At 57.7% G+C, this 14,512-nt stretch overlaps 1 protein-coding gene across 2 annotated transcripts in view; it reads right to left on the bottom strand.

The window, feature by feature from the left end:
• The window catches only part of TTYH2 (tweety family member 2), a 38,401-nt gene that overhangs the window by 9,256 nt on the left and 14,633 nt on the right, over nucleotides 1–14,512 (bottom strand). For both annotated transcript variants that reach the window (XM_019466367.2, XM_053892430.1), the window contains exons 4-10: nucleotides 12,147–12,367; nucleotides 7,581–7,676; nucleotides 6,936–7,008; nucleotides 2,241–2,310; nucleotides 1,931–1,986; nucleotides 1,544–1,636; nucleotides 1,155–1,247 (exon numbers count right to left, since the gene is read on the bottom strand). In XM_019466367.2, the coding sequence (XP_019321912.2) occupies nucleotides 1,155–1,247; nucleotides 1,544–1,636; nucleotides 1,931–1,986; nucleotides 2,241–2,310; nucleotides 6,936–7,008; nucleotides 7,581–7,676; nucleotides 12,147–12,367 (702 nt within the window). The remainder of the gene's footprint in view (nucleotides 1–1,154; nucleotides 1,248–1,543; nucleotides 1,637–1,930; nucleotides 1,987–2,240; nucleotides 2,311–6,935; nucleotides 7,009–7,580; nucleotides 7,677–12,146; nucleotides 12,368–14,512) is intronic.

Below are 14,512 nucleotides of genomic sequence, written 5' to 3' on the forward strand. Positions count from 1 at the left end.
ACCCAGGGGAGCAGGGCGGTGCTTGGGTCGTGGCAGAAGCGGGGAGGGAGAGAGAAGTGGACGGGTCCAAACGCATACTTGAGAGTCTAGATGCCAGGATTTGCTGAGGGATTGGATGTGGGTGGTGCAGAGGGAGAGAGGGTACGTGCCAACGTCCAAACCCAAGCCCTTGACCTAACAGCCTGGAACCTTCAGTGAGCCACTTTACAAATACGCATATGGGGCGCCTGGGGGGCTCAGTCGGTTAAGCGTCCGACTTCGGCTCAGGTCATGATCTCACAGTTCGTGGGTTCCGGTCCCATGTCGCGCTCTGTGCTGTCGGCTTGGAGCCTGGAGCCCGCTTCGGATTCTGTGTCTCCCTCTCTCTCTGCCCCTCCTTGCTCGCACTCTGTCCCTCTGGCTCTCTCAAAAGTACATAAACATTTTTAAAAAAGATATCCATATATAAATATCTATCTGTCCGCACATGCACAGTTTCCTTTTCTATAAAACTGCCCACGACATAACACGTATTTGACAATTTTTTTTTTTTTTTTGAGACAGAGAGAGACAGAGCATGAACGGGGGAGGGTCAGAGAGAGGGAGACACAGAATCCGAAACAGGCTCCAGGCTGTGAGCTGTCAGCACAGAGCCCGACGCGGGGCTCGAACTCACGGACCGCGAGATCATGACCTGAGCCGAAGTCGGCCGCTTAACCGACTGAGCCACCCAGGCGCCCCCGTATTTGACAATATTAACCGTGACAACTGAATGGCTTATGGGTACAGACTGTACGGAACAAGGGTGCGCAGAATCAACGGCTCACTACATGGAGCTGTGATCGTTATAGGACTCTCCGTGCTAAATCCATATGGAATGTGAGAAGTGTCCACACACCCTGGCTTAGTGCTTGGGGGGAGGGGAGCTCACCCCCCCCCCCCCCCCCCCCCGCCCCAGAGTGTTCCCTGCATTCGGGGCTGTGTGATATGCCAAGTTCTTGGAGAGGCAACCCTGGAAATGAGCAAGGAATGTTCACTTGCAGCCGGGGAGATGGACGGTTGACCAGATGGCCGGGGAGTCTGGCTGATGGAGAGAGGCTGCTCCCTGGGAGAACATGGCTGGCGGGGGTGCCCCCGTCCTGCTTGCCACCCAGGGCACCCCCCCCCCCCGGCACCTTGTGCAGCCCTCGGCAATCCAGCATGGCTGTCAGCTGGTGAAGGCCGGACTCCGACGAGTTCAACAGGAGCTGGATTCCGAGCAGGTCTTTCTGAAGCAGGAAGAGGCAAACACACGGACAGGCAGAGAGACGGAGAATGAGCGGTGGGGGAGGGCTTGTGGATAAAACCTCAGAGAGCAGCGGCATGTGCAAAGAGGCCTTTAAAGCCAGAGGGAGGAGGGGGACTAGACCCCTGGGGAAGGGAGTGCTCTCCACAGCCTGGCTCTGCAAAGCCATGGGGTCCAGGAGGGGTGAGGTAGAGCGGGGAGGAGGGGAGAAGGGTTGTTGGGGTCCAGCTGGGGCTCCCCCTGTTCCGGCACGGGTCCCGGGGGAGGCAGCCGCCTTACCTCCGCCGTGGGGAAGAGGGGCACGGCAAACTGTAGCAGACCGGCCACCTGGATCTGCATGGTGGTGAGCGAGCGCTGGAAGATGGTCAGTGCCTGGCCAGGAGAGACCGCAGCCCTGCCGTGAGACTCCCGTTCCCAGGCGCTGTTCCCCGGCAGTCCTGCCCCCTGGCGTCCCTGATTCCGGCCCTTCCCCTCATCCCTCAGGTTTCGCGGGAGCAGCACGGTCCCCTGGCTTCCTGCTACTCAACGTGTGGTCCTCGGATAAGCGGCATCGGCCTCGCAATGAAGCCAAAAGCACACAGCCACCTACACCTTACTGGTCGGTGTTGGGGCTTGGGGTCAAGGGGGGGCGGTAGGCAGGGCGAGGACGGGGCAGGGTAGGCATACCTGCTGGAAGGGGCTGCTTACGCTCTGACTGCAATATAGGTAGTAACGGGTCACCTCTGCAAGGCAAAGGCGTCGGCATCAGGCAGGAGCTCACAGGTGACCGGACCGTCATCCATCCTCAGTGGCCAAGCCAACCCCCAAACTCCCAAAGGAGGGCGCTTCTATGAAATGGCCCAGAGGTCCAGCTGGACCTGAGGTTGGGGTGTGGGGAAGGGTAGGGGACTACAGGGCCGAAAGGTACGGTTCGCCGTAGGCCTGGTCTGAGTATTTAGAGCCTCTCTTGACAACACAGGGCCCGAGGGGGGGTTACCTGTGCGGATGTGGTCCTCTGTGATGTTCAGGATGAAGGTGTCGGGAGCTGAGCAGAAGTCACTGGTGCCCTGAGCCAGAGAGAGACGGGAGGGTGGAGGAAAGTCACGACACCGGGGTCCCGGCTGGAGTCAGGCACCCTCGGCCCCAGCCGCTCGGACCCCTCTGCTCAGTCCCGGGTGGAAAGCAACAGGCAGGAGCCAACTTCCCTGGGCCTGAATCCTGGCTCTGCCCCTTCCTAGCCCGGTAAGTCTGGACAAGGGACTTACTCTTTCTGTGTCTCAGCTGCCTCGTCAATAACACGGAGAGAAAAGCGCTATCCACCTTAAGAATTAATCTATGTAAAACACCCCGGGTGTTTAATGACCCTGGCTTGGTCATTAAGCATCTGACTTTGGCCCGGGTCACGACGTCCCAGTTCGTGAGTTCGAGCCCCGCTTCGGGTGAGCCCCACTTCTCTCTCCCTCCCTCTTGCTCTCTCTGCCCCTCATCCACTTGCACCCTCTCTCTCAAAAAATTAAAATCGATCGGGGCGCCTGGGTGGCTCAGTCGGTTGAGTGTCCGACTTCAGCTCAGGTCACGATCTCACGGTCCGTGAGTTCGAGCCCCGCGTCGGGGTCTGGGCTGATGGCCCAGAGCCTGGAGCCTGCTTCCGATTCTGTGTCTCCCTCTCTCTCTGCTCCTCCCCCGTTCATGCTCTGTCTCTTTCTGTCTCAAAAATAAATAAACGTTAAAAAAAATTTTTTTAATAAAATAAAAAAAAAAAAAATTAAAATCGATCAATCAATCCAACACCCAGAAAAGTGACTGGCGGACAGCCAGCACTTGGCATTGTTACTGCTCTTTATTTCTCAGTGCCTGGGATGGACCCGAGGGGTCCGTGAACCTGCAAGACGTGTGATGGGGAGTTCCTGCACCACGGCCATTGCTGACCTCTGTTGTAGTTTTGTCTTGCTGTTACTAAGCCCCACATGCTTTTGGGGTGTCAATCTATGAAGCGTCCCCCGCACTCTCTTCCTAAAGGATTCTGTTGGCATCGGATCCATCTCTGAGCCTTTGGGTGCGGGTTCTGCTCAGGATAAGATGTGAAGGGGGGGGACGGAGAGTTAGACTACGGGGCTCCAGGCTCTGCCACTGACGAACCTGAGGGCCTGGGCCCCCCAGCATGGCCCGGAGAGGTGACCGCTAAGGGCCCACGGACTGTTTGGGGCAGGCCGGGGGCCCTGGGAGAGGGAGCAGCCAGGATGGCATCCTCTGAGCCAGGCCTTTCCCAGGTCCAGCCTGGGGGTACGGTGGAGCATTGGGTAAAGGAGGCCTCAGAGTAAGCTCTGGTCCTCCAACCTGTTCCTAGGGGCTCCCCTGCTCCAGGGAGTGCTCCCCGAGCAGGGACCCATCCCCACAGCCCCCGCACTGCTGGTGCCCTGCCCTCCTTCAGGAGCAGCTCCAAGCTGGGGCTTCGTTCATTCATTCACAGAGTCGATAACTACTTATAAAGCACCTATCAGATGCCCTGTGCTGTTAACACTAGGCATGAGTATAGTGGCCAACTGCATCGTGGTATTTACAGGCTTTGGGTAGGGTTGGGGAATAAGATGCCCCTTTACATTTTTTTTTCTTAATGTTTATTCATTTTTGAGAGAGACAGAGCGCAAGCAGGGGAAAGAGAGAGAGACGGAGACACGGGATCGGAAGCAGGCTCCAGACTCTGAGCTGTCCGCAGAGAGCCCGACGCCGGGCTCGAACCCACGAACCGTAAGATCATGACGTGAGCCGAAGTCAGACGTTCAACTGACTAAGCCCCCCAGGCGCCCCTAGATGCCCCTTTAGATACGGAGCTTCCACAGGGACACATCTGTACATGCCCACGTGCTCATGTGCCCACACACAGCCACGTGCTCAGGACCCTGGGAGAATTACTCTATATGCAGATCACTAATACGTATCAATCAGACTGATTTGTTACTACCCATCAGAGCCACAGCACCAGCAGGCCAGGGGGCACCCCTACCCGGTCACTGGAGTGGCAAAGAGGGAGGAGCCAGACCTGAGTGGGGGATGGGAGGCCTTGGGAAAGATAGAGTGAGGTTGCCATCTTGGCCTGGGTCACCTCTGCCCCGTGCAAAAATATGGGATCCAAAGGGGGACAGGAGGCCCCCTCCCAGCCCACTCAGGCCTGCCTGCTCTTCAGACCCGAGTGAGGATTCAACTTTCCTGTCCAAGGAGACAAAGGCCCACACGTGCGTTATTCACACAGTGGGGATGGGGTGGGGGGAGGCAGGGGGCACTGGGCACGGGTGGGGACTGAGCACCAGAGAAGCCCAGTGTCCAGCCCCGTTGAGGCAGCTCTGGAGAGCACAGGTGACGGTCTGAAGGAGTCCCCCGGTGCCCCTCGCCTGATGACACAAATGCACAGCAAAGCAACGGCGGCTACTGCTTACTGAACATTTCCTGTATGCCCCCCCCCCCCGCCCCGGGGGTTAACCAGCCCTTCTCCTCCTCTGGATCAAGTGCTATCCCTTCTCCCCATTCCACACTCGAGGAAGCTGAGGTCTGGGGAGCTTCAGTAACTTTCCCAGGGGTCCTGTTGGGAAGGGGTGAGGGGGGGCCGGCCTCCCCCGGGGTGGCGGGATTTGCAGGGAGTGTTCTGCTCAGCTGCCCACTGGCGTCACCCAAAGTCCAGAGCTCAGTTCCCCCAAATTCTACTCTGAGCAGGTTCTCGGGGGGTGGGGGTGGGGGTGGGCAGAGCTCCTTCCTGAGGGAGGTCCTCTCTCGGGGACAGGGAAGGGACGGGGAGGGAGGAGCTCGGCGGGGTCTGTCCTCGGCCCCACTGGCTCAGAGAAAGGCGGCTTCCCGGGGCAGGGCAGCGGGACCACACAAAGGCTCCCACAACAGCCTGCCTCCCGCGCATCACCCTGCTTCCCATTACCATGCAGCAGGGCCCACAGCCCGCTCAAAGGCGCATTCAGCTCCCTCACAGCACTCCCTCACACAGGCCTGACTCAACAATTGGGGAAATGGCCTTTCTCGCCAGAACTGGCAGCCCAGGGCGCCCAGCTGGGGGATTAAACCGCCTCTGGTCTCCCCGAACACTGAAGCCCAGTGCCAGGGAGAAGCCCCCGCTGGGAGGGAGCTGTCCCCCAAAGGGCAGCTCATGGCGGCAAGATGGAAGCTTCCGCTGCTTCCAGAAGGCAGAGGCTGCCCAAGGGGCAGGATGGGCCCCCGGAAAGCCTGCCTTCTGCAGTCTCCCTGTGCTTACAGTTGTCCCTGGAGGAGAGGCTGTCGGCCAGGCAGCTGTGCATGTGGCTCGGGCCAACAGCCACTCCCCTGGACTATGTACCCGCTCAGCTCCTGAGGACATCAGAATGCTCTGGAGCAGGACCTGGGCCCTCCTATCCTGCCCTTGTCTGCATCTGGAGGGGACCCGGCCCTCGGGACATAGGCTCCCATCTGCTTTTTCTCTCTCATGCCCAAAGTGGACACTGCATGGTGGGGGCAGGGAACAAAACAGGAGACACGCACCTCCTCTCCCTTCCGGACAAGCTCTGCCAGAAGTTGCTATGAGCTAAGCAGCACCAGGGGCCATTCATACTGTGGGCATCACGGCGGCGAAATGCCCAAAGCCAGAACGACTAGCCGGCCCCCAAGTCCCTGGGCAAGGCGTGAGTTTGGGGAGAGGGCTTCCAGAAGGTGCCCTTGACCATTCTTTTATCCCCAGGTAGCTAGGGCAGTACAGACGCACGTCAGGGTCTTAGTTTGTGGCCCCTGAATCAGGCAGGGATTCCCAGAAATCCCCCCGTCAATCCTGCCTGCCCCCCCCAACTCTCACGCTTACACACACACACACACACACACACACACACACACAGCAATGCACCTCCATGGCATCCGTTCACACGAGGTCACAGTGATCTGCCTACAAGTCTTTCTTCTGCAGGCTGAGACCATGTCAAGAGCAAACATCATGTCCTCCTGGTCTCTGCATCCCTGGGCACCTGGCACGAGATGCCACAGAGCCAGAAAGTCGGTGAATGAATGATTCATGCGCACAGCTTAAATTGAGCGTTAGGTGTTTAAAGACCAAACATACCTACATAGGAAGCTTCCCCTACCTTGTGTGTTTCTTTTTAGACATTTTCAGGCACCACATCCAGAAACATACACCATTGTGTTTTAGGCTGTGTGTGCGAGTTCAAGGCAACGGGCCGGAAGGCAAGCTAAATGCCACATGCCACATTCCACATTCCCGATGCCCAGGGAAGCTGGCCAAGCAGTGTGCTTCTGAGGCCAGAGGCTTCTCCAGCCTGAGGTTGAGATCCCGCCCATCCCCACCAGACCCGGTTAGTTCTTCACACCCAGAGAGGTCGCCTGGCCATCCCAGCTTGGCCTTACTAGCAGTGGCTGGGATGCTGGAGTGGGCCAGTGGGGCGGGAAAGGGATCAGGCATCTTATCTTGGTTCTGCCCCTAAATACCTCATGACCTTGCGTGAGCCTCTTCCTTTCTCTGGGCCTCCGTCCCCCCGGGAAGGGCAAGGGGGCCGGTGAGGACGATCCAAGCTCACTCAGTTCAGGGATTCTAGGTCAGGGACAGAGACCAGAAGCTGGCCCTGCCCTGGGGGCTCTGGGCACGACACATCGACATGCCACCAGACAGACAGTCCTGGTCGGACCACCCACCTCCCCCCAACCCCGAACTCACCACTGCTGCAGCTGTGTCGGCTGCCAAGGACGTCCAGCTGAGGAGCAGAGCCAGCACCCCGCAGCACAGCATCCTGGGAGAGGCACAGGCACAGGCTGGCAGGCGGGAACACTGAGGGCTGTCACCCCACCAACCTCCAGTGCCCTTCCTCCTCACCACCATCCTGTCGGCCCTGAAACTCTTGCAGTGGCCTCTAATACCAGCCTGCTGACTGCTGGGAGAGAGGCATGGAGGCCGGAGCCCTGGGCCGAACAGGGGACCCCTAAGCCCCCCCGCCCCCCCCGACAAATTGCCCCTGGCCAGCAGCAGAGTACGAGCCGTGAGGACACAAGCTACGAGGAGGTGTTGGTTAGAGACGGCAGAGGCTCTAAGGCTTGGGCCACATTCCTTCAGCTGTTCAGCAGACAGACCCAGGGACGGAGGGGGCCCAGGGAGGAAAGCCCAGTCCTCACTCCGTGTCCAGATGGTAAGTCAGTGGCTGCTGTCTCCCTCGACTGGGGGCTGAGGAGGGGTCGGAAGGTGGCTTCAGGTTCTTGCCCCCCACCACACCCTCCGAGGCCGGCCAGGCCCCCATCTCTCTCAGACGGTGGCACCGTCACCCCCGATGCTTGCCCGGCTCTCTGGCCCACAGACGGGGATACTCACGAGGCCAAGAGACCCCTGGAGCGCCTGGCCAGTCCCAGGCAGGCGACGAGGCAGATGAGCAGGTCCAGGATGAAGAGGAGGAGGTAGGAAAGCCATCTGGGTGGACAGGTTGGGACGGTCAGGGGGAGGTACCACCCCACCAGGGTCACCCCACCTGGTGCCTAATGGAGAAGCCTGCACGGCAACCCCGAGGCCCCCCCTGACAAATTGCCTCAGGCCAGCAGCAGAGCACGAGGCTGTGCCCCCTACCCTGGATAGGAAGCACCAGTGTGTGCAGCAGATGGGCTCTTCAGGGGCTCCCGGGGCTGCACCCCCCAATTCTCCCTGGACAAAGGGGCCACTCTCCCCCACCCAGGCCGAGGGTCTAAACCAGCACTGACCGCTAGAACTTTCTGCAGTGATGGACACGTTCAATCTCTGCACTGCCCACTGTATCTGCCCCTGCCCACGCGTGCCTCCGGGGAACTCGAGATATGGTTTGGGCAGCGGAGGAGACTCATTTCTAACCTTAGCTGCTTTTGATTAAATTATATCCCAGCGAGAGGCCCCTCGCTGGACAAGGCAGGTCGCCATGGTCTCCCTGCAGCCCCCCAGCAGGCACATCTTTGGACCCCGGTTCCTGCTGCTTCGAGAACTCTCACCAGTGTCAGATCACAGCTAACATTTATGTCCACAGATCTAAGAAAGCCGCTAAGATGCCGCTTCTGTGATGAGGGCTCAGCCTGGCTTCCCATCGTCCCGGCGGCCTGGGATGCACCACTTAGCAGTTAGGTTCATGTAAGCAATATTTGTGCCATACCCTGGGTTTACTGCCAGGGGTGCCTGAGGCAGGGGGCTCGTTTCTAGACCACCAGGGAGCTTAGCAGGGGGCAAGGGAGCCCCAGGCCGGGTCATCTCAGGGCACCCCTTACTCCTCAGGCCTTTTGCTCCCACCCAGGGCTGCACTGACGGGGACAGGCAGTCACACACCATTTGGGAGAGCCTGACAAGCTGCCTCCCTCCTTTAAGACTCAGTTTCCAAACCTTTACTGCTGGAACCTTCATCTCTCAGGGCTGGATGAAAAATTAAATGCTCACTTAGGGGCGCGTTGGGGGGCTCAGTCGGTTGAGCGTCCAACTTCGGCTCAGGTCATGATCTCACGGTTCGTGGGTTCAAGCCCCGCCTCGGGCTCTGTGCTGATGGCTCAGAGCCTGGAGCCTGTTTCAGATTCTGTGTCTCCCTCTCTCTCTGCCCCTCCCCTGCTCACACTGTCTCTCTCTCTCTCTCAAAAATAAATAAAACATTAAAAAAAATTTAAATGCTCACTAAATGCAAAGGTTAATAAGGCATGTCATCGAGGGATTTCAAAGTCCCCCGCTTTCCTGCTTCTCCAAAGCATGGGCTGAGGAATCCAGAGCGTCTAAAGTCCAAAGGCACTGCTCCAATCCTAAGCAGAGCCCCCTAGTTCCTTTCGCTTCCAAACAGGATCCCAAGGGGGTCCTTATAACCGAGCGCCAGCCTCACCTAGCAGCTGAGGGACAGACAGAAGGGGCTTCTCCAAGCCCCCGCAGCGGGAACGCTTTTGATCATGATTATTTCTCTTGATGCAACAGGCAGATAAACTCATGGACCCCCTCCTCTCCAGCAATGATTTGCTGCTTCACCAGCACCGTCAGGAGGCTGAGAACCCGTGTGAAGCGTAGGTGGGAAGTGGCTTCCAGAGGGAGGAGAGAGCATGTTGAGGCCACCAGGCAGCCAAGGGCGCTTCTTCCCGCCTCTGGGAGTGGAGGCTGAGGGCCGAGAAAGGGGGCTAAGCAAGACCCCTGACTCTCTGCACAGAGACGTACAGCAGCCTCGGGTCTCCCAGGACTGGAGCTGGGGTTTTGGAGCAAGTGCAGGGCCCTCCCTCCATCGATGAGCCAGTTTCCTGAGAGTCAGGACAGGAAGGAATCTCAGGAACGTCACATGTGAGGACCCCATTCTGCAGATTGGAAAGCAGACAGAGGCCCGCGGGAGGAGAGCCTGGCCCAGGAATTCTGGACTCTCCACATCTGTGAGTCTCCCCGCAAGAGACATGGCCAGGCACCTCTCAACATCCTGGTTTCATGTTTCAGTCCTAAAGGTTTCTTATTACCTCTCTCCCTGCTCTGCACATCAGCGGAAATCAGGTTAGGATTGCTTCTGTCACCCTCCATGATCGTGTTTCAATGTGTTTTCTCTGTATCCGCACCTCGTGTTGTAAGGAATTCCTGGAAATAGCTCTGTGGGGCGGATGTGTTTTCCCAGAGGGGCCCAGCGGTGATCCGGGATGTGTTTCTAACCAAGAACTTGGCTCTGGAAGGAGCTACCCAGGCCTTTACTCCCAGAGCTCTCCCGGACCCGGCCTCCGCCGATGCCTTGGTCACACCCCTTATAAGCCTCTCGAAGAGGCTTGGCTTTTTATGGTCTCCAATACTTGGCCAGGCCGTGGCTACAAGTGCTAAAAAATATTTGCTTAGCTGGATGGCTGTGCTTTAGAACCATCTGGAAAGAGAAGATGGGGAGTCTGTTCAGAGGAGAAAGCTGGTTAGGTCGAGGAATACGTCCTCTGTTCCAGGGAAGTTGAGGCAAGGGAAGAAATGGGCAAAGAGCAGGTGAAGGAAGGGACAGAACACGATGGTTTCCAGGGGCCATGCATGGGTGCTAACCTTGGACTAGGCCGTTTCCACCTCAGCCTGAGCAAGGGGGCTGGGGATCGGGGGTCAGAGGGGACCCTTCGGTCACCCACACTGAAACAGGTGATAAGCTTCATCATGATCTTTCCTCCCTTTTTAATGAAATCGTCTTAAAAAGAAGCCCCTTTCGATACGTAAACTCTGACTTATTTCATCTTTGTCGTTACCGAATGCCCACACGAGGCCCTTGGGTGTACAAGGTCCTGTTCCATATCCGCTCACAGAGAATGGCAGGGTCAAAGTGGACACCGGCTTTCCACCTGCCCCCGAGCCCCCCTGACCAAGGTTCCAAACGTTCGGACAATGAATGGCCCTCAGGTCACGGGACTAATCGGATGCCACTGTTTTAGGTCACGGGTCACAGCCAAGTCCTTAAGAGTCGGGAAGTTTCTGTGGCTTGGGAGAATGGCAGTTTGGGATGTGAGGAAAAAAAAAATTGGTGGGAAGCTGGATCCGTGATATCCTGGGGATGCAGGGGCTGGATGGGCTGCAGGGATGAGTGGGGAGCGCCAGTGGGGGCTGGGGACTTCATGCGTTTCTGTTGACAAGGTCTGGCTTTATCCTACCCCAGGGGAAGGGAGAGCCCTGGACTGGAGGTCCCACCAGAAGCATATCCTCTGTGTTCTTGTTAGTCAGTCCGGGGTGGGACTTTCTCATAAAGGAGAAATGAATCCAGAAAACCAGTGTAAATTGTGCAATGGGGCGGCGGTAAAGGCTCTGACCTAATGCCTTGAGGGGGAACCAACACATTTGGGGGCGGGGGTGGATCCCAAGAGCTGCTGTTTGCTCTTCAGGACTCATTTATTCATTTCGACCCAGGGGCTCCCTCCGTGTAAGGTGCTCGGCCCTGGCGGCACGGCGAGGCGCACTTTGTGAGTGGAAGACTCAGGCGGGGAGCTACCCAACGCCAAGACTGCCACCTCCTTCCTTGGCTCTCCCCAGAGTGACCTTCACTAGATGCTGCACGTAGAGGGAGGCAGCCGGTCCCTGGTCAGCTGGCCTGTGTCCAGTGCCTTAACTCGGGATGGGGTCTGGGAGGCAGGGGAGACACAGACGGACGCCCCAAGGTTAGATGATGTAGGTATGAGTTTGTACAGCTGGGTGTGGCCAAGGTGGGGTGCTGCCCCTCAGCCCCTCATCCCTCGGGCTCTGCATTAGTGAAGCTAGGGCATCTCTGCCTTTGCTAAGAAGTTGCCATGAGGGGGGGCGCCTGGGTGGCTCAGTCGCTTAGGCAGCCGACTTCGGCTCAAGTCAATGATCTCACAGTTCGTGAGTTCGAGCCCTGCGTCAGGCTCTGTGCTCTGACAGCTCAGAGCCCGGAGCCTGCTTCGGATTCTGTGTCTCCCCCTCTCTCTACCCCTCCCCTGCTCACGCTCTGTATCTCTCTGTCTCTCAATAATAAATGAACGTTAAAAATTTTTTTTTTTAAAAAAGAGAAGTTGCCATGAGAGGAAGCTCTATGCAGGCGGATAGGCCACCGTCTCCCTGACCCCCTGCACCCCTGTGGCTGAGTCTGCAGGTGTAGGGAAGCCTGCTCCGGAAACCCTGGCCGGCGAGGAACCTATAAAGCCCTTACGTCTTACCCAGCACCAGCCATGGAGAATGCTGGTCCCGGAGGAGTCCCTGGAGGCCAGGCCCAGCCTCCAGCGCTGGATCCTGGCACTTCACGGCCCCTTTGCCCCTTTCTGGGCCTCTGGGCCTGCCCACATAAGGAGGCTGCTTTACATGACCACCACTCAGCACCAACACCCCTCCGATTTCAGGCATGGCTTCTTGAGGCCTTCGGGTGGGGAGTCCCTGCCTGGCCCCCAAATGCAGGCTGGGCTGAAGGAAGACGCACGGCCCCCGCTGCCCCCCGCTCTGGCCCCTCACCTGTAGTACTCCACGTAGCCGGTCTCGTCGGCCAGCTGGGTCAGCTCTGCGGTGACCTCCCTCCACGCCGGCAGCCCCGACAGCTGGACAATGATGTTGCCCGCCATCTGCTGCATGAACTTCAGCGTCTGGATATAATCACCCCGGGCAGCCAAGATCTCACTGAGCCGAGCTAGGTGCTGCTCTAGGTCTGCCTCCATCTTCTGGGTGGTTCCGGATACCTGGGGAGGGGCCGGGGTTGTTAAGTCTGGCCTCCTCGGGTGGGAGGAAGCTGGAGAGGTAACAACTATCCTGACACGAGCAGGAGGGCAGAGGCCCCGATCCCCCCCCCACCCCCCCAGCCAGCCCTCACGTCCCTCCATCTGCCGGGGGAGGGGAGGCCCAACCTGGCCTTAACCAGGCCCCGGGCTCCCAGATGGGGAAACAAACAGGAGAACCTGTTTTGCTTCCTTGCAGATTCTCTTAAATCTTTGAACATCTTGGAGGATCAATTCTTTTTTTTTTTAGACTGAGGAATAGAATATCTCACTGAAAAATTCCTCTGTTGCTACCTGACTTCTTGTTCCTACAGTCGGATCTCTGAACGCCTCACAAGAGGAAGGCTTTGTCGTGGGACCCAGCAACAGCTCCCCGGGTGTCCCGGGCCCGCATGAAGGCAGAACAATAGCACTTTGAAATGACACAGACGGACCGATCCTGCCTCCGAAGAGCCTGGCCAAGTGACAGGGGGAAATCGGGGCCCGCTCTGAGGGCTCGCACACCCGCCCCTGCTGCGGCTGTCCAGCCAGGTGGACGGACAGGTTCCCTCTCTCAGCTGGGCCTCGAGGGCCCGGAGCTGGGTGGACCCTGCAGGAACAGCTTTCTTTCCAAAGGCACAGAGGGAAAGGCGATGGCACTGACTGTCCTTGGCTTTCAAACAAGAAGCACAAATAGGGTCTGGCTCAAACAGCCCGGACTCAGGGTTCCCGCTGGACCCAGGGACGCAGCCTGGGGACCCCGAGCTCGCCCCCGCAAGCCTGCTCTGAGCCCGCGTGCCAGTGTCAGGGGGAAAACTCTCTTGTGGAAACTGGCTGGCCAAACCAACAAGCAGAACCGGCTGGAGGGCAGAGTGTGTGCTAATCCTCCTGGGGCCGCCTCAGCTCCCCCAGGTCTGGAAGGAAGATAAAATGCCAGCAGAGGGGGCAGAAGCTTCCCAGAGGACAGGCCCATTAGGTAACACTCCTGGCCACCAGCGGTGGGGCAACTTTGTGGCTTTTCGCATCTGCGCTGCTCCATGAGCTTCGGGTTCCAGAAAAGAGAATGGCCCTCTTTGTTCCCCTTTGTTTTGTTTTTCAACGTCAGTGGCTTGTTCCATTTTCCGGCTTGCTCTCCGTTCTTACAAGTTGGGTAAGGACTAAGAGGTACCAGCCGGCAGAGGTAGTCTAGATTGGGCAGTTTATAGCTTCACACGGAAGAAAAAAAAGACATACAAGCAGATTCTCTAACTATCACCCTAATAAACTCTCCGTTTCAATTCAGTAAGATCCGCGTGTAAGTGTTTTGTCCAAAAGGCACTATTACTAAGAGCCAAGATTAGGATGTGTTTTATATTCCTACATGATAGAAAACCGGCTTTAGAGCAAAGGGCTGCTAAAAATGATCTGTAAACTTTTTCTGTAAGATGATTTTTTTTCTCCTTCCATAGCTCCGTAGCTTTAACTTCTTGATTTCTTAAATCTCTTCTTGGCAAAAGACAAAAGCCGGGAAAACATCTGCCAGGCCCCTCGCTTCCCTCCTGATGTCCTCCCGAAGATAACAACAATAAAAAAATTAAAACCACAACGTTGATCTGCTTACAGCCCTGCCCCCTCCCCATTCCCCACTCCATTCCATTCCTCCTCCATCCCCCGGCCTCAGAGGGTGACACGAGAGCTCCCAAGGGATAGGGACCAGGGACGTCTCAGAGTTGGGACAGAGTTCTCCCCCACCTCGGTGACGAGCTCTGTGAACAACAGGGGACAGATGGCTCAGCTCCCTGGGCTGGGCTGGGGTTGGGGCAAGCAAGCAGGTATACCCCCAGATGACAGAACAGTCGTCCCTGGCCCAAGCACCGGCTGGGTGATCAGATGCAAATTCTCAGCCTTGTGCCAGGCCTGCAAAATCAGAAACTCTGGGGAAGGGCCCAGCACTCTGTGTTTATCAGGCACTCAAGTTTGAAAACCTCCAGAGGGGAGGAAGCTTCTCTGCTTAATGAGGTTTTCTAGAAGGGCAGCCGCATCAGGGGGCAGAGGGGTACAGCCTCTGCAGGTGGCCACGAGCCCCCCCCCCCCCCCCCCGCCGTCTCAGATCCTGAAGGGAGGGGCTAAGACCAGAACACCTGGGTGCAG

This window comes from Panthera pardus, unplaced genomic scaffold (assembly GCF_024362965.1).
Source record: "Panthera pardus isolate Hobbes unplaced genomic scaffold, ASM2436296v1 HiC_scaffold_3, whole genome shotgun sequence".
NCBI lineage: Eukaryota > Metazoa > Chordata > Mammalia > Carnivora > Felidae > Panthera > Panthera pardus.